Source organism: Musca autumnalis, unplaced genomic scaffold, assembly GCF_047663935.1.
Source record: "Musca autumnalis isolate F117 unplaced genomic scaffold, ASM4766393v1 scaffold_2, whole genome shotgun sequence".
Classification (NCBI taxonomy): domain Eukaryota; kingdom Metazoa; phylum Arthropoda; class Insecta; order Diptera; family Muscidae; genus Musca; species Musca autumnalis.
Window position 1 is genome coordinate 57,290,782 of NW_027411755.1, and position 25,474 is coordinate 57,316,255.

General features: G+C 33.2%; 1 protein-coding gene across 4 annotated transcripts in view; it reads right to left on the minus strand.

The window, feature by feature from the left end:
- The window catches only part of beat-Ic (beaten path Ic), a 320,186-nt gene that overhangs the window by 55,301 nt on the left and 239,411 nt on the right, over positions 1–25,474 (minus strand). For all 4 annotated transcript variants that reach the window (XM_073965759.1, XM_073965758.1, XM_073965756.1 and 1 more), the window contains one exon: positions 3,411–3,622. In XM_073965759.1, the coding sequence (XP_073821860.1) occupies positions 3,411–3,622 (212 nt within the window). The remainder of the gene's footprint in view (positions 1–3,410; positions 3,623–25,474) is intronic.

Genomic DNA, 25,474 nt, shown 5'->3' on the forward strand with positions numbered 1-25,474 from the left:
CTTTGTTCCTTCACTTTTTAATGGTAAGAGTGGTAAAAGAGAAAAGTGTCAAAATTGTTCAAAATTGCTCTCTCATGAACATTTTTACCAAAAAAGTAAAGGAACGGAAAAATGGTAGATCCGGCGGCAATGTCAGAAAAAAATATAAAAAAATCAATTTTCGTGTTTTATTTCACAGTTTTTAATTTAGTGTTGTCAGTGTTCGACTTTTTCTTCGGTTTTTCGTCCATTTTGTGAAATAATCGTCAAACAAAAGTCGAAAAATCAGTTCTGCCATTTTTTACCTGCAGAAATTTTGCTGGTGGCCTGTGGTAGAAGAGAAAGCCATTTTCGCTCTCTCTCCCCTCTCACTCTCTTAAAAATTGCTTCCAGTTTTGCCACTTTTCGGGGTTAAGGAACGCTTTGCAGGTTAAAAATGGTAACAAATGGTTAAAATGGTAACCTCAGGTAAGTAAAGGAACACAGCTATTGTGAATAAAATCACATACAAAACGTAAACGAGAAACTCACAGAAATGCATTATTTTTAAAAAAATTTTGACTTTTAGACTGATTTTGAGCAACTGATGTAACACCTTCTTACTCCGCCATGATTTACACGTACAGTCACAACCCAAATGACTGCTGAGCAATAAAACTTATCCGATATAGCCGAAACTTTATATATCGTAAAATTTCTTGCAAACATACCACAAGTTCCAAGAGTTCGCAAGGTAACTCATTCCCAAAAGTTCAACATTTTTGCTTAAGTACATTTTAGAGACATGTCTAGGATCGCTTTTAAATATTTACAACGGGCTCGTGCGGCTCTTATTACGACAGTATAATTATTATAGCGTTGAAGGCCATACTGACTGAGATAATTGCCCTGTATAAATCCAACTGCCACAATTTGCACCTTTAAAATTTTAAAGGCAATAAAAGCTCTGTTCCAGAACTAAAAAGTTTTTAAAATTTTTACCACTTTTACACATTTTGCGTTCACACAAAATTTATATGAAAATCGTTTACGACTTTTACAACTTTTACCACTTTATTCCTGGATAGTACAACAACATCAAGAGTATTTTCACTCCAGTTTCTCTCTAAACCCCTCTTTTCTGTACGGTAAATTTTGTACTACAAAATATGCCAAAATTAACCGCCAGTCGGTAAATTAGTCGGCTCGCCGCCGCGGATTGGCTACCATATGAACTGAGCGAGCGAGTCGAAAAACGGGGTCGGCTTCGTTGTCTGAGTCGGAATAAGCAAAAAGCTTATATGGAGAAAAGGGAACGTTTTTTCTCATGCGAATATCTCCGCTTCTGGTAGATGTATTCCAAAAGGAAAGCCCGTCATGGAAGAAGAAAAGATCTCCTTTATATTGATGCAAAGTATGTTGGCGTAAGTTGGCAAACAACCGAGATATCGCAAAAGTCAGTAATATATCCAATTTTTAAATTTTTTGTAATCACGCTACAGGTTGGAATTTTGATTGGATAGTCACGAAATTTTGGGAGTAGATGGGGGCCCCACAGAGGAAGAAGCCTATTGATTTTGTGATAGTCGGATAATATTTAGGGGTCGGAATGGGGGAAAATCTCATGAGGAGACAAATTCAAAGATTTATTCTTTGTGAATATTTATAGGATTCTAGTAGGGGTATTCCAACGGCAAAGCCTGTCAATGGAAGAAGAAAATATTACATTTACATTGGTGTAAAGTAGGTTGGCGAAGGTGGTCAAACAATGGAGATACCACAATAGTCGATAATGCATTTAATTCTTCCATTTTTTGCAATCACGCTACACGTCGTAATTGCGAAATTTTGGTTGCTTATGGGGGTCCCAGAGAAGATAGAGCCATATTATGTTTGGTGGTAGTCGGATTATATTCCCTAAAAGAAATGTTTACCAGTGAAAAGCTTATACACAGGGGTAGTGGTGTAGGGTATCACATGGTCGGCCCAGTCCCGACTATAGCCTTTGCTCACTTGTTTTTATATAGATATATAAAAAAAGATTTAAATAAATAATTATTTATAAATAATATATTAATAAATTTATTAAACCAACTTTGTGGCGATAAAATTCTTTTTCCTTCTTATTATGATTCCAATAACAATAATTTTTATTTAATCTTGTAATTCTTTTACAATAAAACATTTTTAACACATTTTTCGAGAGAAATTAAAGTGCTTGAATTTGGGAATTTATGAGTTTTTGCTCATTAATTAATTGTCTTAACTGTTGCTGTGGAATGAGCAACAACAGTATCATAATGTAAAACGCTTAAAAAAACACGCATTAATATGCAATTGAAAATAAAGGATAATTCTATCAGAAATTAAGAGAAAAATGCGAAAATTGTTAATAAGCAGTAAATGTTCAAACTACGACATTATCTCTCAAAAAAAAAACAAAAAAAAAAACATAATAATCACCCATAGTTGGGAGAAAATAATGAGCAACGTTGAACATGTAAATGTCGTATAAATTTTATCAAAGTACAAAACAGGATAAGAACTACGATTTATTGTTTGGAAGATGATGTGATTGTGCTTATTACATATTGTAGGTAGGTTAAAGCCAAACTAATCTGTTGTCTTTATGCAACTCTTGATTGATTGAAATTATCCCAGAGGAATATTAAATAATTAAATTATTTTTATTTGATAAAATAAAACACGTTTAAGTAACAGGAAACCTGTGCTAACATTTTGACCATTCGTGTATTTGTTAGTCATTATAAAATGCTGGTATTAAAAATCACATTAAGGTTTTTCACCGATGTAATTATTATTCACGTGTTCTTTTTTCTTGTATTATTTTATTTGCTTTGTCCTCTTGCCAAAGGCAATAATACCAGCTAAAGCAATATCACCAGCATTAATATCCTTACTAAAGCGTCCTATTTTGTGTTTCTTTTTTTAAATAAATGTAATCGATCGATAATCCATTATTATGCATTGTTAATGAGGATTGTTTGCACAAAAATGAAAATAAAAATGGAAAATTATAACAATGTTATTTTAATTATGGTATGTTGCCGTTTGGACCAGACATTGGCTGGCATTATGGTTTCATATTACTGCTGCTGTGACAAGTAAAACTTGTTAAAAACTGCACACATAACATACACACATAAACATAACTTTTAGTTGCCTAGGATGCTATTCCCTTTGAATGACCGGACAGGCATAATGGATGATAGTTTTGTTGCTGTAGCTGCTGTTGGTTGGTCAGGTATTTTACTATGGTTTTGGTAGCATCCGGTCATTTTTAAAAATATACATGGAGAGAAAAAGTTGATCATTACATGACCACTCACATACACACGTAGGTAGAATGAAATGCAAAATAACGAATAAAACGACATTTGAGTTTGAGTTTTCTCCTTTTTTGTTGTTGTTGCAAAATGCAAAAAACTTACCTCGACATTTAGACCACTTTGTGTAAGAAAAACTTTCATGGCCGGATTTTCCTTGGGTGTATAACGATAAAATTCACGTCGTCCTTTGTACCATTTTACGGAATATAAAGTATCATTTTCCATATCGTAATTACATGTTAGCATTGCATTACTGCCACGTTTTACAGCTTGTGGTATCGTTACCGAAACATCCTTTAATGCCACAATAAAATCTGCAAGAAAAACGAAGGAAGAGAAATAAGATAAATGGGCAAAATCAAAGTGAGAATGAGTAGATGTATGTATATGCATGAGGGAAGGAAATGTTTTTAAATTTGAAATCATCAACAGCACATAGGTAGATATGGTAGGTTGGTTGGTAGTTAGTAGGATAGTGCAAGGCAATAAGAAACGTGATGACGTTCATGATCATTATCATTGTTGCAATTTCCTTTAACAGAGCATGTCCTTTTTTTAATGGAAAGAGTTATAATACGTTTTTATTTTTTAAAATAAAGTTGAGATTTTTTGTAGATTAAATAACATTTTTCCAAAGGCAGACAAGGATTTTTTTAAAAAATATTTTTTTCAATGGCCAACATATCTTTTCAAGGGGCAACAGGTGTGGAGTTTTATTCTGAATATTTTTTCAAGTGGCGACAGACGTGGATTTTTATTCAAGAATATTTTTTCAAGGGGCAACAGACGAGGATTTTTTTTTCAAGAATATTTTTTCAAGGGGCAACAGACGAGGATTTTTATTCAAGAATATTTTTTGAACAGACCATCAAACGTGCATTTCAGGAATATTTTTTGAAGGGGCAACAGACGTGGATTTTTATTCAGGAATATTTTTTGAACAGACCACCAAACGTGGATTTTTTAAAGAATATTTTTTGAACAGACCACCAAACGTGGATTTTTTAAAGAATATTTTTTGAACAGACCACCAAACGTGGACATTTTAAAGAATATTTTTTGAACAGACCACCAAACGTGGACATTTTAAAGAATATTTTGTGAACAGACCACCAAACGTGGATGTCTTTAAGAATATTTTTTGAACAGACCACCAAACGTGGATTTTTTAAAGAATATTTTTTAAACAGACCACCAAACGTGGATTTTTTAAAGAATATTTTTTAAACAGACCACCAAACGTGGATTTTTGAAAGAACATATTTTGAACAGACCACCAAACGTGGATTTTTTAAAGAATATTTTTTAAACAGACCACCAAACGTGGATTTCTTAAAGAATATTTTTTGAACAGACCACCAAACGTGGATTTCTTAAAGAATATTTTTTGAACAGACCACCAAACGTGGATTTTTTAAAGAATATTTTTTGAACAGACCACCAAACGTGGATTTTTTAAAGAAGATTTTTTGAACAGACCACCAAACGTGGATTTTTTAAAGAATATTTTTTGAACAGACCACCAAACGTGGATTTTTTAAAGACTATTTTTTGAACAGACCACCAAACGTGGATTTTTTAAAGAATATTTTTTGAACAGACCACCAAACGTGGATTTTTTAAAGACTATTTTTTAAACAGACCACCAAACGTGGATTTTTTAAAGAATATTTTTTGAACAGACCACCAAACGTGGATTTTTTAAAGACTATTTTTTAAACAGACCACCAAACGTGGATTTTTTAAAGAATATTTTTTGAACAGACCACCAAACGTGGATTTTTTAAAGAATATTTTTTGAACAGACCACCAAACGTGGATTTTTTAAAGAATATTTTTTGAACAGACCACCAAACGAGGAGTTTTCAAAAAATATTTTTTGAGCAAACCACCAAACGTGAATTTTTTAAAGAATATCTTTTGAACAGACCACCAAACGTGGATTTTTTAAAGAATATGTTTCGAAGAGACCTCCAAACGTGGATTTTTAAAGAATATTTTTTGAACAGACCACCAAACGTGGAATTTTTAAAGAATATCTTTTGAACAGACCACCAAACGTGGATTTTTAAAAGAATATGTTTTGAAGAGACCTCCAAACGTGGAATTTTTAAAGAATATTTTTTGAACAGACCACCAAACGTGGATTTTTAAAAGAATATGTTTTGAAGAGACCTCCAAACGTGGAATTTTTAAAGAGTATTTTTTGAACAGACCACCAAACGTGGATTTTTAAAAGAATATGTTTTGAAGAGACCTCCAAACGTGGAATTTTTAAAGAATATTTTTTGAACAGACCACCAAACGTGGATTTTTAAAAGAATATGTTTTGAAGAGACCTCCAAACGTGGAATTTTTAAAGAATATTTTTTGAACAGACCACCAAACGTGGATTTTTTTAAGAATATTTTTTTAACAGACCTCCAAATGTGGATTTTTTAACGAATATTTTTTAAACAGACCACCAAACGTAGATTTTTTAAAGAACATATTTTGAACAGACCACCAAATGTGGAGTTTTTAAAGAATATTTTTTTGAACAGACCACCAAACGTGGATTTTTTAAAGAATATTTTTTGAACAGACTACCAAACGTGGATTTTTTAAAGAATATTTTTTGAACAGACCACCAAACGTGGATTTTTTATTTTTTGAACAGACCACCAAACGTGGATTTTTTATTTTTTGAACAGACCACCAAACGTGGATTTTTTATTTTTTGAACAGACCACCAAACGTGGATTTTTTAAAGAATATTTTTTGAACAGACCACCAAACGTGGATTTTTTAAAGAATATTTTTTGAACAGACCACCAAACGTGGATTTTTTAAAGAATATTTTTTGAACAGACCACCAAACGTGGATTTTTTAAAGAATATTTTTTGAACAGACCACCAAACGTGGATTTTTTAAAGAATATTTTTTGAACAGACCACCAAACGTGGATTTTTTAAAGAATATTTTTTGAACAGACCACCAAACGTGGATTTTTTAAAGAATATTTTTTGAACAGACCACCAAACGTGGATTTTTTAAGGAATATTTTTTGAACAGACCACCAAACGTGGATTTTTTAAAGAATATTTTTTGAACAGACCACCAAACGTGGATTTTTTAAAGAATATTTTTTGAACAGACCACCAAACGTGGATTTTTTAAAGAATATTTTTTGAACAGACCACCAAACGTGGATTTTTTAAAGAATATTTTTTGAACAGACCACCAAACGTGGATTTTTTAAAGAATATTTTTTGAACAGACCACCAAACGTGGATTTTTTAAAGAATATTTTTTGAACAGACCACCAAACGTGGATTTTTTAAAGAATATTTTTTGAACAGACCACCAAACGTGGATTTTTTAAAGAATATTTTTTGAACAGACCACCAAATGTGGATTTTTTAAAGAATATTTTTTGAACGGGCCACCAAACGTGGATTTTTTAAAGAATATTTTTTGAACGGACCACCAAACGTGGATTTTTTAAAGAATATTTTTTGAACGGACCACCAAACGTGGATTTTTTAAAGAATATTTTTTGAACGGACCACCAAACGTGGATTTTTTAAAGAATATTTTTTGAACGGACCACCAAACGTGGATTTTTTAAAGAATATTTTTTGAACGGACCACCAAACGTGGATTTTTTAAAGAATATTTTTTGAACGGACCACCAAAAGTGGATTTTTTAAAGAATATTTTTTGAACGGACCACCAAACGTGGATTTTTTAAAGAATATGTTTTGAACAGACCACCAAACTTGGATTTTTTAAAGAATATTTTTTGAACAGACCACCAAACTTGGATTTTTTAAAGAATATTTTTTTAACAGACCACCAAACTTGGATTTTTTAAAGAATATTTTTTGAACAGACCACCAAACTTGGATTTTTTAAAGAATATTTTTTGAACAGACCACCAAACTTGGATTTTTTAAAGAATATTTTTTGAACAGACCAACAAACGTGGATTTTTTAAAGAATATTTTTTGAACAGACCACCAAACGTGGATTTTTAAAGAATATTTTTTGAACGGACCACCAAACGTGGATTTTTTAAAGAATATTTTTTGAACAGACCACCAAACGTGGATTTTTAAAGAATATTTTTTGAACGGACCACCAAACGTGGATTTTTTAAAGAATATTTTTTGAACAGACCACCAAACGTGGATTTTTTAAAGAATATTTTTTGAACGGACCACCAAACGTGGATTTTTTAAAGAATATGTTTTGAACAGACCACCAAACTTGGATTTTTTAAAGAATATTTTTTGAACAGACCACCAAACTTGGATTTTTTAAAGAATATTTTTTTAACAGACCACCAAACTTGGATTTTTTAAAGAATATTTTTTGAACAGACCACCAAACTTGGATTTTTAAAGAATATTTTTTGAACAGACCACCAAACGTGGATTTTTTAAAGAATATTTTTTGAACAGACCACCAAACGTGGATGTTTTAAAGAATATTTTTTTGAACTGACCACCAAACGTGGATGTTTTAAAGAATATTTTTTTGAACTGACCACCAAACGTGGATGTTTTAAAGAATATTTTTTTGAACTGACCACCAAACGTGGATGTTTTAAAGAATATTTTTTAAAGAATATTTTTTTGAACTGACCACCAAACGTGGATGTTTTAAAGAATGTTTTTTTGATCTGACCACCAAACGTGGATGTTTTAAAGAATGTTTTTTTGATCTGACCTCCAAACGTGAATTTTTTAAAGAATATTTTTTGCATAGACCAGTAAGCTGGATTTTTTTAAAGATTTTTTTTTTTGAACAGACCATTAAACATGTATTTTTAAAGAATATTTTTTGGTGGTCTGACCAAACCTGGATTTTTTAAAGAATATTGTTTGTTGGTCTGACCAAACCTGGACTTTTTAAAGAATATTTTTTGGTGGTCTGACCAAAACTGGATTTTTTAAAGAATATTTTTTCAAGGGGCAACGGGCGTGGATTTTTTAAAGAACATTTTTTGAACACACCACCAAACGTGGATTTTTTAAAGAATATTTTTTGAACACACCACCAAACTTGGATTGTTTGAAGAATATTTTTTGAACAGACCACCAAACGTGGATGTTTTAAAGAATATTTTTTTGAACTGACCACCAAACGTGGATGTTTTAAAGAATATTTTTTTGAACTGACCACCAAACGTGGATGTTTTAAAGAATATTTTTTAAAGAATATTTTTTTGAACTGACCACCAAACGTGGATGTTTTAAAGAATGTTTTTTTGATCTGACCACCAAACGTGGATGTTTTAAAGAATGTTTTTTTGATCTGACCTCCAAACGTGAATTTTTTAAAGAATATTTTTTGCATAGACCAGTAAGCTGGATTTTTTTAAAGATTTTTTTTTTTTTTTGAACAGACCATTAAACATGGATTTTTAAAGAATATTTTTTGGTGGTCTGACCAAACCTGGATTTTTTAAAGAATATTGTTTGTTGGTCTGACCAAACCTGGACTTTTTAAAGAATATTTTTTGGTGGTCTGACCAAAACTGGATTTTTTAAAGAATATTTTTTCAAGGGGCAACGGACGTGGATTTTTTAAAGAACATTTTTTGAACACACCACCAAACGTGGATTTTTTAAAGAATATTTTTTGAACACACCACCAAACTTGGATTGTTTGAAGAATATTTTTTGAACAGACCACCAAACGTGGATGTTTTAAAGAATATTTTTTAAAGAATATTTTTTTGAACTGACCACCAAACGTGGATGTTTTAAAGAATATTTTTTTGAACTGACCACCAAACGTGGATGTTTTAAAGAATATTTTTTAAAGAATACTTTTTGAACTGACCACCAAACGTGGATGTTCTAAAGAATATTTTTTTGAACTGACCACCAAACGAGGATTTTTTGAAGAATATTTTTTAAACAGACCGCCAAGCGTGAATGTTTTAAAGAATATTTTTTGGACCGACCACCAAACGTGGATATTTTAAAGAAAATTTTTTGGACAGGCCACTAAACGTGGATATTTTAAAGAATATTTTTTGGACCGACCACCAAACGTGGATATTTTAAAGAAAATTTTTTGGACAGGCCACTAAACGTGGATATTTTAAAGAAAATTTGTTGGACCGACCACCAAACGTGGGTTTTTAAAGAATATTTGCCATATACGCTGTGGAATTGACATTTGAAATCGAGTAGATTTCATAAGTCTAAACGTACTATAAGGACCAACGGGCGTGAACTTTTTTGAAGAATATTTTTCAAGAGCCAACAGGCGGTGGAATATTTTCCATGAATATTTTTCAAGGGCCAACAGATGTGGAATATTTCTGAAGAATATATTTTCAAGAGCCAACAGACATGGAATATTTTTGTTGAATTTTTTCCATGGCCAAGAGGCGTGAAATATTTTTGAAGAATATTTTTTCAAGTTCCAACTGACGTGGAATAATTTTGAACGATATTTTTTCAAGGGCCCAACATACGTGGAATGTTTTTTAGAGCCAACAGACGTGGAATATATATAAAGAATATTTTTTCACGAAGAATTCGTTTATCACGAAAACACAACACTTGACATTTGATGGCTTGGCTATTTTATTGTATCCTTTCCCATTGCAAATAGTGTTCTTAATGGCAAATAATCACAGTATCTCCCTCAATGACTGTGTCAACCTTTTAAACAACATTGCAATTGACAGTGTCCACTATTAAGAACTCCCCAAAGATAGCGAAAAAAGTACATAGCTAAACACATTAAGACTTCATCTTTGGGAATACACAAATGGAAGCAGTGAACAATCCATTGCGCATATCAAACCATATAAAAACAACAACAAAAATGGGGGAAAATATCCCATACTTTTTTCGGAAACTAAACTGTTGTTGATTGGTAAAGTTTTTTTCTCAAATCTGCTCTGGTGTGGCGTTTTTACTGTGGCAGCAAATACACTTATAACTACAAATGTCCTTTGAAGCAGCAACTTAAAAACTGAAAAACAAAAAGAAGACATATCAAATCGAAAACACATTTGGTTTATTGTTGAACGAAAACAAAAAAGAATAACTTCCATTCTAATTCCACAATTACCCTCTCTCTCAGTTTCGTTTTTTTTCTAAAACATTCTGTCAGTTTTAAAACAATCGTACCGATAAACTTTTAGTGGTCTTTTGGTTATGTATCTTCCAAACGGTCTTTACTTGGCACGGATAAAAGAGTGACCAATGAAATAAGGCAAAAAAGTGTATATCTGCACTTACCGTTCATAGTAATTGCCACATATGCTTTTCCTGCATTTACGGATACATTAACGTGGTAAATGTATTGCATTGGTGTTGGTGTTATGCCAAACATTTCCTTTTAACCTGTATATTGGTGATAGGGTTGCCATTTTTTATAAAAAAAAGTGATATGGGATTTTGTTTCGTATGGAAAAGAAGAACATAGTTGGACACTGTTTACAGGTAAGTTAAACATGGCGGATATACTCACGAAAATTTGGCCAATATTGCGCAGTGGGGTTTGTCGCAGTTGACAAATGTAATATGTGTGAGAGACTTCCTCGTGTCGTAGAGTGCATCCCGAATCCTGGAGAAGTTTTGAGTGGCTAAAATACTCATTGCTGAGAGTTAAACTTTAACTTCAGCCGAGAGATTTACCTCAACTGATAATATATCGAATTTTCAACCTTTTCAGTGCAAAACAGGAACGTTTACGTTTTTTTGGTTTCTTTGGGGGTTGGGGTTTGTTGAATACAAGGCCCTACGTAGGAACTGATTCAGAGATTAAACAAAGACTTTCAAATCAGAAAAAACGATCCCTCCTGAAATATATTATTTAATTTGCCGTCATTTCCCTTTGGAAATACACAAATCCCCTTTTGGGAATTTCGAGCTATGTTGACAACACTGTTCATCATTTTAACAACTTACGCTTGCATAGATATGAAAGTTTTATGGCTTTATTTTTAGTTTTTTTTTGTGCTTGTTGTTTTTTCTTTCTCTTTATTTTTTACCTTCGATGTGTACTTCAATTCCAGTTTGACCATACATTATTGTAGAATTTACACTGGTTCTAGTTTCATGAAACTACTTGGCTACTATCGTTTGCTATTAACCTTCACCTGAAACAGATCAATTTATTGCAGTTATTCTCTCCTGCGCACACACATACAATCTCGCCCACACTTGCTTAGTTAGTTGAGGGTTCTTTTGGCAGAAAAAAGAAAACTTTCCATTTATTTATTATTGGTTATCAGTAACAACTTTGCATTTGCTATGCAAAGTATTTGCATTTGTGGCTTGAGATGCTTTTAAACATATCTTCTTCAGCACTCATTAGTTTTGTGGCCAAGAGCAGTTATAGTACAAATCTAAAGTGTTTGTTAGCAGCTGCTGAAAGAGGACAATGCCAAATTTAATGACCCCATGGAGGGAAACTTATATTTCATTTGTTTGGTTTATGTAAGAAATGGATTTAAATTGTTGACAAGTTTGGGCTTAAAAGAGAAGATGGACTTTAAAATTCTCTTTAACAACATACCACAAAACGGGGATCTTTTAGAGAATATTTTTGAGGGCCCAATAAACATGGATTCTTAAAAAAATCATTTTTGAAGGGCCAACAGACCAACAAACGTGGATTTTTTGAAGAATAATTTTTGAAGGGCCAACAAATCAACAAACTTGGGTTTTTTTAAAGAATAGTTTTTGAAGGATGAACATACCAACAAACGTGGATTTTTTAAAGAATAATTTTTGAAGGGCCAACAAATCAACAAACTTGGGTTTTTTTTTAAAGAATAGTTTTTGAAGGATGAACATACCAACATACGTGGATTTTTTAAAGAATAATTTTTGAAGGGCCAACAAATCAACAAACTTGGGTTTTTTTAAAGAATAGTTTTTGAAGGACCAACGGACAACCAAACCTGGATTTTTAAAGAATATTTTTTGAAGGACCAACAAACCACCAAACATGGATTTTTTAAGAATATTTTTTGGAGGACCAACGTACAACCAAACCTGGATTTTTAAAGTATTTGGGTGTTTTGTTGGCAAATTTGATGTATATATTTTCTTAATATATATTGCAAATACATATTTCATTTATTCAGCGACTTATATTGAAATTTGATGGAAATAATTTTTGTCTTTGACGTCTTCTATCTAGAATGAAGTTTTGTGGGACAAAACTTAATAAACTCAGATAAAGTACAACATTAACCCTAAAACGTGATTTTACTTTTGGCAGATTCCCGGCGTTTAGGAACGATTTAGAGTTTTGGTATATTCGGGAACCTATAGTAACATTTTATGACAAATAATTTTGTAGAATATTTTGATCTGATACGATTGCATTTTAAAGGAGTTTTTAAACGTTTTTGAAAAAAGGGACCAAAAAGACCCCTTTGGTGACTCGCATGAGCGTTAATTTTTTACATAAAAAGATACCCTGCATTGTTGTCAATAATATTGCCAAAGACACTTTATACCTAACTTGCAAGGATTCCAAGGAATCTGATGTCGAGTATTTCAAAACCTGTAGGAATGGCCGGAGCTTGCCACGCCTATTTAGGTTACTTCCCGACGTAAACTTTCAAATCGCCGATACACGTGTCTTCTTTTTTGGGTCCTCTTTCATAATCTGGTCGAATTATCTTGTAATTATTTTTTGTGTTAAAGGGTCAGCAGACCAAAAAATGTGGATTTTTTTAAGCATTATTTTTGGAGTGTCAACAGACCAACCAACGTGGATTTTTTAAAAAAGAGCAACCAGACCGCCAAGCGTGGTTTTTTTAAAGAATAATTTTTGAAGAATATGCTACCGTTGTGCAATGGTATGCATACCCGCCTTGCACGCAGAAGGTGGTGGGTACGATTCCCAACATCAACATCAAATTTTCAACGGTGGCAAAATACCCCTCTGTAATGGTGTTCCTGAGTATTTCAGCCATGTAAAACTTCTCTATAAGTGGTGTCTTAGGACACGCCGTTCGGACTCGGCGATAAACTGTAGGTCCCATATCATTGAGCTAATATGAATATGATTCGGGGTGCACTCATTGATATGAGAGAAGTCTCCCTTGTCCCGTCTGGGATGTTTGTGGAACTATTATTATTATTTTTGAAGAGCCAACAGACCAACAAATGTGGATTTTTTAAAGAATAATTTTTGAAGGGTCAGCAGCTAACAGACATGTATTTTTTAAAGAATAATTTTTGAAGAATCAACAGACCAACAAACGTGGGGTTCTTAAAGGATAATTTTTAAAAGGTTAGCAGACCAACAAACTTGGATTTTTTAAAAGGCTTCGAACTCAGGATCTCTAGCGTTAAAGTCCCTGACTGTTGCAAAAGGGTATAATTGCATTAGCGGACGACATTGTCACTGAGTTTAACATGTTCCTTAGCATAGCTGCGACTTAATAGAGTCAATATCTTCATATCGAATAGTTCTTAAATTTGGTGTCCTACATCCATTCCTTCTGAGAATTCATGTTTCGTAAATAATTATTTTTGCCATCCTTAGCATAGAGCCAACATATGGCAAGTTGTTCTCGCCATTTCACATTAGTGGTCGTATACCGGTCTTTTCTAACTATTTATCTTGTAGCATACAGATAACATATAAAAATGTCATCGCCAGGGAACGGCCATTTGGAAAACTTATTTTCAACTTCTTATTGCCACCACAAAAAAAAAAAAAAAAACAAAAGAAATATCAAACAATTGCAGACATGTAAGAAATATATAAATATACATATACATGTTTGCCGGTATATATTTTTCGTGTGTAGTCTTGTTAGGGTAGTTCGATGAGTAGTTAGTCTAGGATACAGTTATGCAGGAGTAAAATATGAGCTTTAGTTAGGAAAGTTACCATTAAAACTCCTCAATATAAAATTGCTGCTAATTACGTCGGGAAATGTAACAGACTCATAAAATATCTGAAAATCGCTACAAGGGACATTGTTAAAACAATAACCTATATCAACAACTATTTAAGAGAATTTTTTGGCCACAAAAAATACAGCTAAAAACTTTAATATATCTGAAATCGGAAAGCTCCTTTATATGGGGCGTGAACAAAACATCGTTGCACGGACAGTTTTCTAGTCTCTTAAGATGGCCATTTCTGTTGAGTATTGAGGACACAAACATCAAGTACCGAAAGCCTCCTATGGGGGCTATATGAAAGCGTGGACCTATACCGAAAAATTTCTGGGGAAAGTTTAGTAATTCCTAACGGAGAATAATAACAAACAAACAAATGTAGGCGTGGACCTACACCGACAAATTTCATATGGATAGTTTAATACCCCAAATGAATACTAAATACCAAATTTCAGCCATTTCGATGGAATATTGAGGCCACAACCTTCAAAATACTGAAAATCGTACCTTACTATGGGGGCTATATGAAGGCGTGGACCTATACCGACAAAATTCTGGGGACATTTTTATACCTCAACGAAATTTCAGCCATTTCGGTGTGATAATGAAGCTAGAGCATCCAAAATACCGAAAAACTGGTGGTACTGTTCTATGGGGGCGATATCAAAACATGGTCCGGTATAGGCCATTTTCAATACCAAAAATTCTGGAAGGAATGGAAACATCTATACCAAATTACAAATCTCTATCTAGAAAATTGCGAGCTGTATCTTGATTTCAACAGACGGACGGACGGACAGACGGACATGGTTATATCGACTTAAATTTTTTTTTTTTTGAAATAAAAAATACCACGCACTGAAGTTAACTTTTTTGTTGTTATTGTTTTAGGCAGCCATGTTTGTTTTTTGACATTGCTATCAGACCTACTTTTTTCTGTTCCTTTACTTTTGTGCAAAACGTGTAACGTGAGAGCAATTTTGACAGTTCTCTCTTTTGCTACTTTTACTATTAAAAAAGTAAATGAACAAATCTAAAGCTGCCTAACCACTAACGGTATACACAGGAGTCTTCAGATGAAATTAGTCATCTAAAGTGTGTTTCAATAAAATATGAGGGAAAGCTAATTGATATGAGAAAAGTGAGAACATATCACTCATTTACTCAAAGAGTGACACATCTCAAAAAATCCAGTTTCGAGAAAAACGCGTTTTAAGTTGACGATTGCAATTTGACTTCCCCAATTAAAAAGATTATTACACAAAAACTAAAATAACTACTTGGACTATATTTTGCATGCAGCTAGCCAGATGTCAGTTCTAAATGTCTGTGCAGGATCAAGTATGATCTGAAGTGTTGTGCTTCATAAACTCAAAAAACGTTTGTGTTGAAACAAGATAAAGTAGAAGTCGTAGAAAAAATAGAAATTGCTTACTCAGAAAACGCAAATTTTGGGTTATGCCACTCTAGGAGCAAATGAGCGATGTGTATGTAAGTATATAACAAGTAAAAAAGCGTTAAGTTCGACTGGGCCGAACTTTTCATACCCTCCACCATAAAATATTCTGAACTAAAATGGAATAATTAGTTTTCATTCCTGTCCCCAACTTTAAGTGGGTACGTTAAAATGTCAGATAATGTACATAAAATGTTTCATTCGGTAGGCCCTTTTTTATGGTGCCTATATCTAACTATGTATGATGAAAATTTTTGGTGGGCTAAAAATTGGGAGGTACCGTTATATAGGGGTTATAATAAAACATAGACCCATGTTGACAGTTTTTGATGGGAGCCTTTAATGTCAAATAACTCCTAATTCGGTTAAAAATTGTAGCTAGAATCCTCAAAATACCGAAAATCGGTACATAACGTGGGAACTTCAAATGTCATTAACAGCTAGTTCGGAGGTATGTTGGCTATACGAAAATATGAACTTAAATTAACAATTTTTGTTGGCTTTTAAATTTCAAATTACAGAAAGTTCGTCAAAAAAAAAAAAGCTAAGGTGCGGAAAATCGGGAGGTTTGTTTTGGAGCTATACCAAAACATGGGCCTACGTTTGGTTTAACATTTTAAGTAAAATCCTCAAAGTACCGAAAATCGGGAAGTACCGTTATATTGGGGCTATGCTGAAAATTGTTGATGTAGATGTGTGGTGACAACTACAAACTTCAAATGTCAAATTACAGTTAGTTCGGTTAAAAATTTTAGCTAAAATTGCCAATTACTGAAAATTGGAAGGTACCGTTATATGGGAGCTATATCCGAACAAGGACCTATGTTGGCAATTTTTTATGGAGAGGTGTTGTGACCACTAACAACTTCAAATGTCAAATTACTGCTAGTTCGGTTTAATATTGTAGTTAAAATCATCAAATTACTGAAAATCGGGAGGTACTTTTATATGGGAGCTTTATCAATACATCGACATTTCTTGACAATTTTTGGTGGAGGGGTGTGGTGACCGATAAGAATTTTAAATGTCAAATGTTCAAATTACAGATAATTCGGTTAAAACTTGTAGGTAAAATTCTCAAAATACCGAAAATCCGTTATATGGGAATACCGAAATCCGTTATACGGAGGTACCGTTATATGGGGCTATACCAAAACATGGACCTACGTTCATAATTATTTCGAATATAAGTTTTTTTGTCACTAAGAACCCTAAATATCAAATTATAGCTAATTCGGTCTAGAAATGTGAATTAAAACTTCAAAATACCTGAAATCGGGCGGTAACGTTATATGGGGGCTATTCCAAAACATGGACCTATGTCCACAACTATTGTTATATAAGTTTATTGACACTTAAGAACCCTAAATGTCAAATTATAGCTAAATCGGTCTGAAAATTTAGCTAAAAACGTCAAAATACCGTAAATCGGGGGGTACCGTTATATGGGGGCTATACCAAAACGTGGATCTATGTCCACAACTTTTGTTATATAAGGTTACTGACACTTAAGAAAGCTAAATGTCAAATTATAGATAAATCGGTCTGAAAATGTAGCTAAAAACGTCAAAATACCGTAAATCGGGGGTTCCGTTATATGGGGGATATACCAAAACGTGGACCTATGTCCACAAGTTTTCTTATATAAGTTTATTGGCACTTAAGCACCCTAAATGTCAAATTATAGCTAAATCGGTCTGAAAATGTAGATAAAAACGTCAAAATGCCGTAAATCGGGGGGTACCGTTATATGGGGGCTATATCAAAAGGTGGACCTATGTCCACAAGTTTTGTTATATACGTTTACTGACACTTAAGAACCCTAAGTGTCAAATTATAGCTAAATCGGTCCGAAAATTTAGCTAAAAACGTCAAAATACCGTAAATCGGGGGTACCGTTATATGGGGTCTATACTAAAAACGTGGACCTATGTCCACAAGTTTTGTTATATAAGGTTATTGACACTTAAGAACGCTAAATGTCAAATCATAGATACATGGTCTGAAAATGTAGCTAAAAACGTCAAAATACCGTAAATCGGGGGTTCCGTTATATGGGGGCTATACCAAAACGTGGACCTATGGCCACAAGTTTTCTTATATATGTTTATTGGCACTTAAGCACCCTAAATGTCAAATTATAGTTAAATCGGTCTGAAAATGTAGCTAAAAACGTCAAAATACCGTAAATCGTGGGGTACCGTTATATGGGGGCTATACAAAAAGGTGGACCTATGTCCACAAGTTTTGTTATATAAGTTTACTGACACTTAAGAACCCTAAATGTTAAATTATAGCTAAATCGGTCTGAAAATGTAGCTAAAAACGTCAAAATACCGTAAATCGGGGGTACCGTTATATGGGGGCGATACCAAAACGTGGACCTATGTTCACAAGTTTTCTTATATAAGTTTACTGATACTTAGGAACTCTAAATGTTAAATTATAGCTAAATCGGTTCGAAAATTTAGCTAAAAACGTCAAAATACCGTAAATCGGGGGTACCGTTATATGGGGGCTATACCAAAACGTGGACCGATGTAGCCCATTATCGAACTTGACCTGCCTGCAAACAAAAGACGCATGTTTCCAAAATTTTAGCGTCCTATCTCCATTTTTGTGGATGCTAGAGTGATTACCACGGACGGACGTGCACAGATCGACTCAGAATTTTACCCTGATTAAGAATATATATACTTTATAGGGTAGCAAATGAGTATTTCAATACGTTACAAACGGAAAAACAAACTTAATATACCCTCCATACTATGGTGGAGGGTATAATAAAAAATTATTCAACACTTTATTTCGTTTCTCCCTAATATTCCATTCCTCATACTGTCCTCTAAATACAAAAGAATTATAGAACAAAACAAAGAAATATTACCCCCAAAATGTATAAAGTTTAGTTTTGTGGTTCCAGCATCTACGAAAAGGACTAAAAAATGGAAACAACAAACACAACTTCGAATGAAGAAAAATAAATATATAACAAAAATTACTATTCCACAGAGAGACGAGAGAGAGAGAAAAGTTCGTATTTTAGTTTAGTTTAATGTGTCTTTTTAATTAGTTGTTGATAAATGTTTAGAATAACAAAATAGCAAAACTATGCGGACACAAAAAATTGAAAAAAGACACACACATACCCACATTTATAATGAAGGAAACAAAATACATATTGTGAAGAATATTTATAAAATGAAATTGGACACCATATTATTAATAGAAGGATATGTATGAATATATAAACCATGTTTCAATGAATGAATGAATTTTAATACACATTTTATAATTAGCTTTGATGATACATTACAAGGGAAATAATGAACAATTCGAGGAATGATAAACTATGAATACATAACTAGAAGTACTGAACAAAAATCATTCAATTTTATTAAATTGTTCATTCATATTTTTTGTTAAATATATTGAACGTTTTAAATTATTTGCCAATTCCATAAATTCACTTATGGTTGGTTGTCCATTCCATTCCCATAATAAAATATAATTTACTGGTCTTTTATTAAAGTTACTAGCAAAATGCCCGCTACTTCGCATGCGGAAAAAGAAAAATATACAAATAAACAACATTTAATATGGTGTACTAATACCTATTTGGATTGATATTTAATTTCATTTAAGTACTGTTCGTACACGTTTTGTTCGAATTTCAAAAAAAGACCTTACACTTCAACAGCGGCCTACATTTTAAATCCCACTCAATGTTTTATGGGTATTTTGAAAATTTTATCCACATTTCCAACCGAATTTTGGAACTTGTGATATCAAAATGTAAAAAACCTTTATTTAAAATATGTTACCCTATATAACAGTTAATTTTTGAGACATTTTATTTTAGGCCTTTTTATTCTCAGGATGTAAAAAGCTTCTTGTAAAACATTAGCCGCATAGATCTACCTTTTCAAATGAACTTACTATAACGTTTAGAATAGACAACAAAAATAAAAACAATTTTCTTGAAAAGATACGTTAGACTTTTTGACTTCAGTACGTCATGTAGAAACCGAATTCAAGTTAAAATAAAATAATAGTACACTGTTCAGTACAATTTTTAAAATCCAGGAACTTAGCTCAAATTTTACAGTTTTAGCTCTACTTTTTCACCCAATACATTTAAAGGCGGATTTTAATAAACATTCTGATTTAATCTCAACAGTGATCCTCATATCAATTTTCATTTATCGATTCACTCAATACCAGTGCTCCACTATTTAGTATTCTTTAATACTTCTAGTACACTTATTGTACGATCACCTCTAACAACGAACTTGACAAATAAATCGGAATTCCACTTCAATTCCTTAGCCCAATACCAAATGTATTGCCACTTTGTACTTTTCACACACTATTTAGAAATTTTCAGGTTCATTGCTACACCCAACGTCAAATTTAATACCATTAAGTACATTTCGTATTTCTCAATAAATCAGCCAGCCTCAGCCTAATTTCAGAATTTGTATGCATTTCAAAAAATCTTTATCTTAACACCAACACAAACCCTCATACAACAATTCGAAATTCCACCTATATCCCTTATATCCAAATCTATATTCCAACCGTGATTTAGTATTTTTCGTATACATAAGTACGAATTTCCAAAACTCCCTCTCTATCTCCACTGTAAACGCCAACTGCTATACTAATTCAGCTCTACCCCTTTACACAATAACAATTTGAACTAAATTCTGTGTAATTTTCGTACACTTATTGTACGTAAATCCACAACCACGTCCATATCTCGGCCCTACACACCAACAGCGGCTATAATACCAAATTTCCGAATTCCACCTCTATTCACAATACCATTAATACTTCTCGTATGAAAGTACGCATTTCAATAACTATCTCCAACAGTAATTCTTTGAGGATTCCACCTGCATCCGTTCATCAAAATCTAAATTGTACCAAATTTAGTACCATTTTGTACTATTCGTAACCATAAGTACAAACTTCCAAAACCATCTCAGTCCTACACTCCAACAGTAATATAGATACCAAATTCCAGTAATTCCGAATTTCAGGATTCCAGATCCTTCGGTTCACCCAAATCCATATTGTACCAAATTTAGTAGTTTTCGTACCCATAAGTACGAATTTCTAAATTAAGGAAACCCTACACTCCAACAGTAACCTTCACTCAAAATTTCTAGATTCCCGCCCTTTACTTACCCAAATCTAAATTGTACCGAATTTAGTACCATTTAGTACTTTCCGTACCCATAAGTACGAATTTCCAAAACTACTTCTATCCTACACTCCAACAGTAACTTTAATTCGAAATTTCAGGATTCCATCTTTATCCGTTCACCCAAATTTAAAGTGTACAGATTTAGTACAATTTAGTACTTTTCGTACCCATAAGTACGAATTACCAAAACTTCCTCAATCCTACACTCCAACGGTAATCTTTATATCAGATATCAGGCTTCCAGCGCCATCCGTTCGCTCAACTCCACATTGTACCAAATTTAGTACTTTTCGTATCCATAAGTACGAATTTCCAAAACTTCCTCAATGCTACACTCCAACAGTAACCTTAACTCGAAATTTTAGGATTCCAGCTCTAATCGTTCACCCAAATCTAAATTGAGTACCATTTAGTACTTTTCGTACCACCTAAGTATGAATTTCCAAACTTTCCTCAATCCTACAATCCAACAGTAACCGTAATTCGAAATTTCAGGATTCCATTTAGTACTTCCGGTACCCATAAGTACGAATTTGCAAGACTAACGCAATCTTACAGCCCCACAGTAATCTTCGTTCCAAATTTCAGAATTCTAGCTCTTCCCGTTTGCCCAATACAAAGGTAGTACCTTTTAGTAGTTTTCGTACCCTTCTAGGTCGTATTTCCAAAAACCCAGCCTTATCTCACCCCTACACACCAACATCAACCCATACCCAAAATTTCAAGATTCTACCTTCAGCCGTTTCTCTGGTCGATGATATGTCAGTTACTCACTCACGAAGCTCTTTCATACATATAGATATTTTATATTTTATGTACCAAATTTAGTACCACTTAGTATTTTCCGTACCCAAAATTACGAACATCCAAAACTACATCAATCCAACACTCAAACAGTAATCTTAATTCGAAATTTCAGAAATCCAGCTCTATCCATTCACCCAAATCCAAATTGTACCAAATTTAGTACCATATAGTACTTTCCGTACCCATAAGTACGAATTTCGAAAACTACCCCCAATATCACAATCCTATACTCCGTCAGTAATCTTAATTTTAAATTTCAGGTTTCTAGCTCTATCCGTTCACCCAAATCCAAGTTGTACTAAATTTAGTACCATCAAGTACTTTTCGTACACATAAGTATGAATTTCCAAAACAATCCTCATATCTCAATCATATACTCCGTCAGTAATCTTAATTCCAATTTTCAGGTTTAAAGCTCTATACTTTTACCCAAATCCAAATTGTACTAAATTTAGTACCATTTAGTACTTTTCGTACACATGAGTACGAATTTCACAAACCATTTCCTTTTAAAACACCACTTCCCAACCTTCATTTACATACCAAATTCCAAGTTTCTAGCTAAATCCGTTCAAAATACACAATTGGTACTAAATTTAGTACTTTTCGTACTCTTATAGGTCGAATTTCCAAAAACCCCTTGGTACATCTTTCTAACTCTCCATCAGTTACCCTCATTCCAAATTTCAGAATTCTAGCTCTTCCCGTTTGCCTAATACAAAGGGTACCATATTTAGTACCTTTTAGTACTTTTCGTACCCTTCTAGGTCGAATTTCCAAAAACCCAGCCTTATCTCACCCCTACACACCGACAGCAACCCACAGTCAAAATTTCAGCTTTCTAGCTTCAGCGGTTTCGTCTGGGCGATGATATGTCAGTCACTCACTCAGTCACTCAGTAACTCACTCACTCACTAAGCTCTTTTATATATATAGATTTAACCTGAACAAATCTGCAAAAGCAGTAATATGTGGTATTCTCTTTACAGCCAACCACAACGCATATATTTGATAAACGAATATTTTTTCATTTTTTACGTCATTCATGCAATAAACATTTATTTTTCCACAATTTTCCCAATCTCGGTTAAAATTTATGTTGTCTCAGTTGGGGATTTTTTAAATATTTTTTTTTCAGTTATTTTTTTTATTATAAGGAATAGTTGCATGAAATCACTCAGATGCAAATGAATATTTTGCAATTATTTTTCCGTTAAAACGTTTCAATGCTGATGAAAAAGGAAATCAAAAAGAAAAATTTCCATATAAAATATAACTATGATAAAAATATACTTGATGTAAAAAAAACGAATATTAAAATATAGTTTATTTACCCTCGTTTTATGGAATTCTCTTCAGTGGTATACATACATATATTGTGTGCATGTATGTGCACAAAACCAAAAACTTTAATTTGCACATGTTCAAACATGACTTTAAATGATAGTTGATCTTAATTAATATGGTTCAGTCGATGTGTTTATACCATTTGTTCATACCATTTGTATATTTTGCAGCAGGTATGCTTCCAAATATGTTACATATTCTGTGTGTAATAAAAACGTCGAGTCCTCAAATAAAACATGAAAATGAAACATCAAAATAAACCTGATATAAATAAAGAAGAGTTCATCGTGAACAAACAGACATGTAATACACAATAAAAAATTCGGGTTTAAATTATAATTTATTCTTTAATTTAATAGTCTGAAATAAAATACTCAACACAGGTGCATAAATTTCTTTTGGCATTTTTGTAAATATCAGAAATACTACGGCACAACCGGGTAGGGCATAAAGAAATATTGAGGAATATGGATGGTGTCATATTTTCCCTATCGTAAAAAAGTTCCACACTAGTTGCATTACAATTTTGGAAGCTGCACACAATGGTACTTTAAAACAAAAAAAATCAATGAGTGAAATTTATTGCAATAAATTCCCCAAAAAGTTGCACTTTTGTAGTAAAGATTACAAGGAATGTCCGGTTTTAAATTTCAAAACGATCGGAGGAGCGAACCGCTTTTAAAATTTTTAGACGATTTTTTGGTATTATTCTAATAGTTTGCCTTCTTTTGCTTTCTTGTGTTGTTGTATTGTTCGGCTAAAGGCTTTTCAATTAAAAGATTTGATGTTGTGGGTTTTCAAGAGTTATTTATTTCCGATATTTCGATTGGATTCTCCAAAACTTCTGTCCTAAACGCATGCTTTAATTCAAGACGGTTCTCAAAGTGTTCTTTTAGGGAATTTAAGTGCAAAAGTGGTGAAATTTTAACAACCCAGCCAAAACTCATTGAAATTGGACCTACTAATTCATAATTTTAGCAAGGGAATGTCATATCCTAATTAAGGGGATTACGCCAGAAATTTTTTGGTCGCAAAAAGTCGATGAACAAGAAGTTACGAATTTCGCAGCCAAAATTAATCACTTTTTTGTAGATTTTTAGAGGACAAAAAATAACTACTACATGCCCTTGTTTAGATTGATAGAGTTTGTAGATTGATTTGAGTTGAAATGAATTTTGGGATACTATTTGGATGGTGATGCCGTTCTCTCCCTTCTATTGAGTGAAAGCCAGGTCTTTACTGATCGGCATCTTTATTGAGAGTGATCTTATTCTACTTACATGCTACAAACGAAACCTTATTTCTACACGTAGAACCAATAACAATGTGTGTGCACGATCCTAATTAAGTTTTTATTACCTATAATGTGGGTGTGTTTGTTGTCATAATGTAACGCATATTTACATTTGGGCTATAATCAAAACAAGTAAGAAGGGCGTTAAGTTCGGCAAGGCCGAACTTGTTATACCCTCCGCCACGAGTTGTATTGAAGTAAAATGGAACAATTAGTTTCCTTTCGTTTTGTCGAATCTCTACCTACAAATTTCTGGCGGAAAGTTTTTAGACTCAGAGAACACTGAATACCAAATTTCCGATATTTTGGTAAATCCTCAAAATGCCGAAAATAAAGAGGTACGCTTATATGGGGAATATAGGAACCTGCGGACCTATACTGATAATTCTCTTCTGGAATATTTTATAACCCCATGGAAGACTAAATAACAAATTTCAATCTATCGGTGGAATATTGACGTCACATCTTTCAGAATTACGAAAATTGGGAGGTACCGTTCTAATGGTCCTATATCGAAATGTGGACCTATACCGACGAATTTCAGTTAGACTAGACTAAAGGACTAAATACAAGCCATTTCGGTGGGTTGCTATGGTCACAACCTTCAAAATAACGGGGGGGTCCCGTTCTATGGGGGCTATATGAAGACGTGGACCTATGCGGAACATTTTCTGGGAGAAAATTGTATACACCCAACAAAGTCTAAGTACCAAATTTCTGCCATTCAGTTGTGATAATTAAGTTAATCCTTTAAAATACCGAACATCGGGTGGTACCGTTCTTTGAGGGCTATAAGAATGCATTACTCTATACCGACATATTTCATATGGAACGTTTAAAGTCCCAAATGAAGATGAAATACCAAATTTCAGCCATTTCTGTGAAATACTGAGGCCACAAAATTCAAAATACCGAAAATAGGGAGGTAACGTTCTATGGGGGCTATACTAAGGAGTAGACCTGTGCCGTCAAATTTCTGGGGGAAAGTTTTGTACCCCCAACGAAGACTAAATACCAAATTATAGCCATTTCTGAGGAATATTGTGGCCACAACCTTCAATATACCGAAAATAGGGTGGTATCGTTCTATGGAGTTAGTATAGGAGAGGACCTATACCGACAAATTTTTGGGGAAAAGTTTTATATCCCCAACGAAGCCTAAG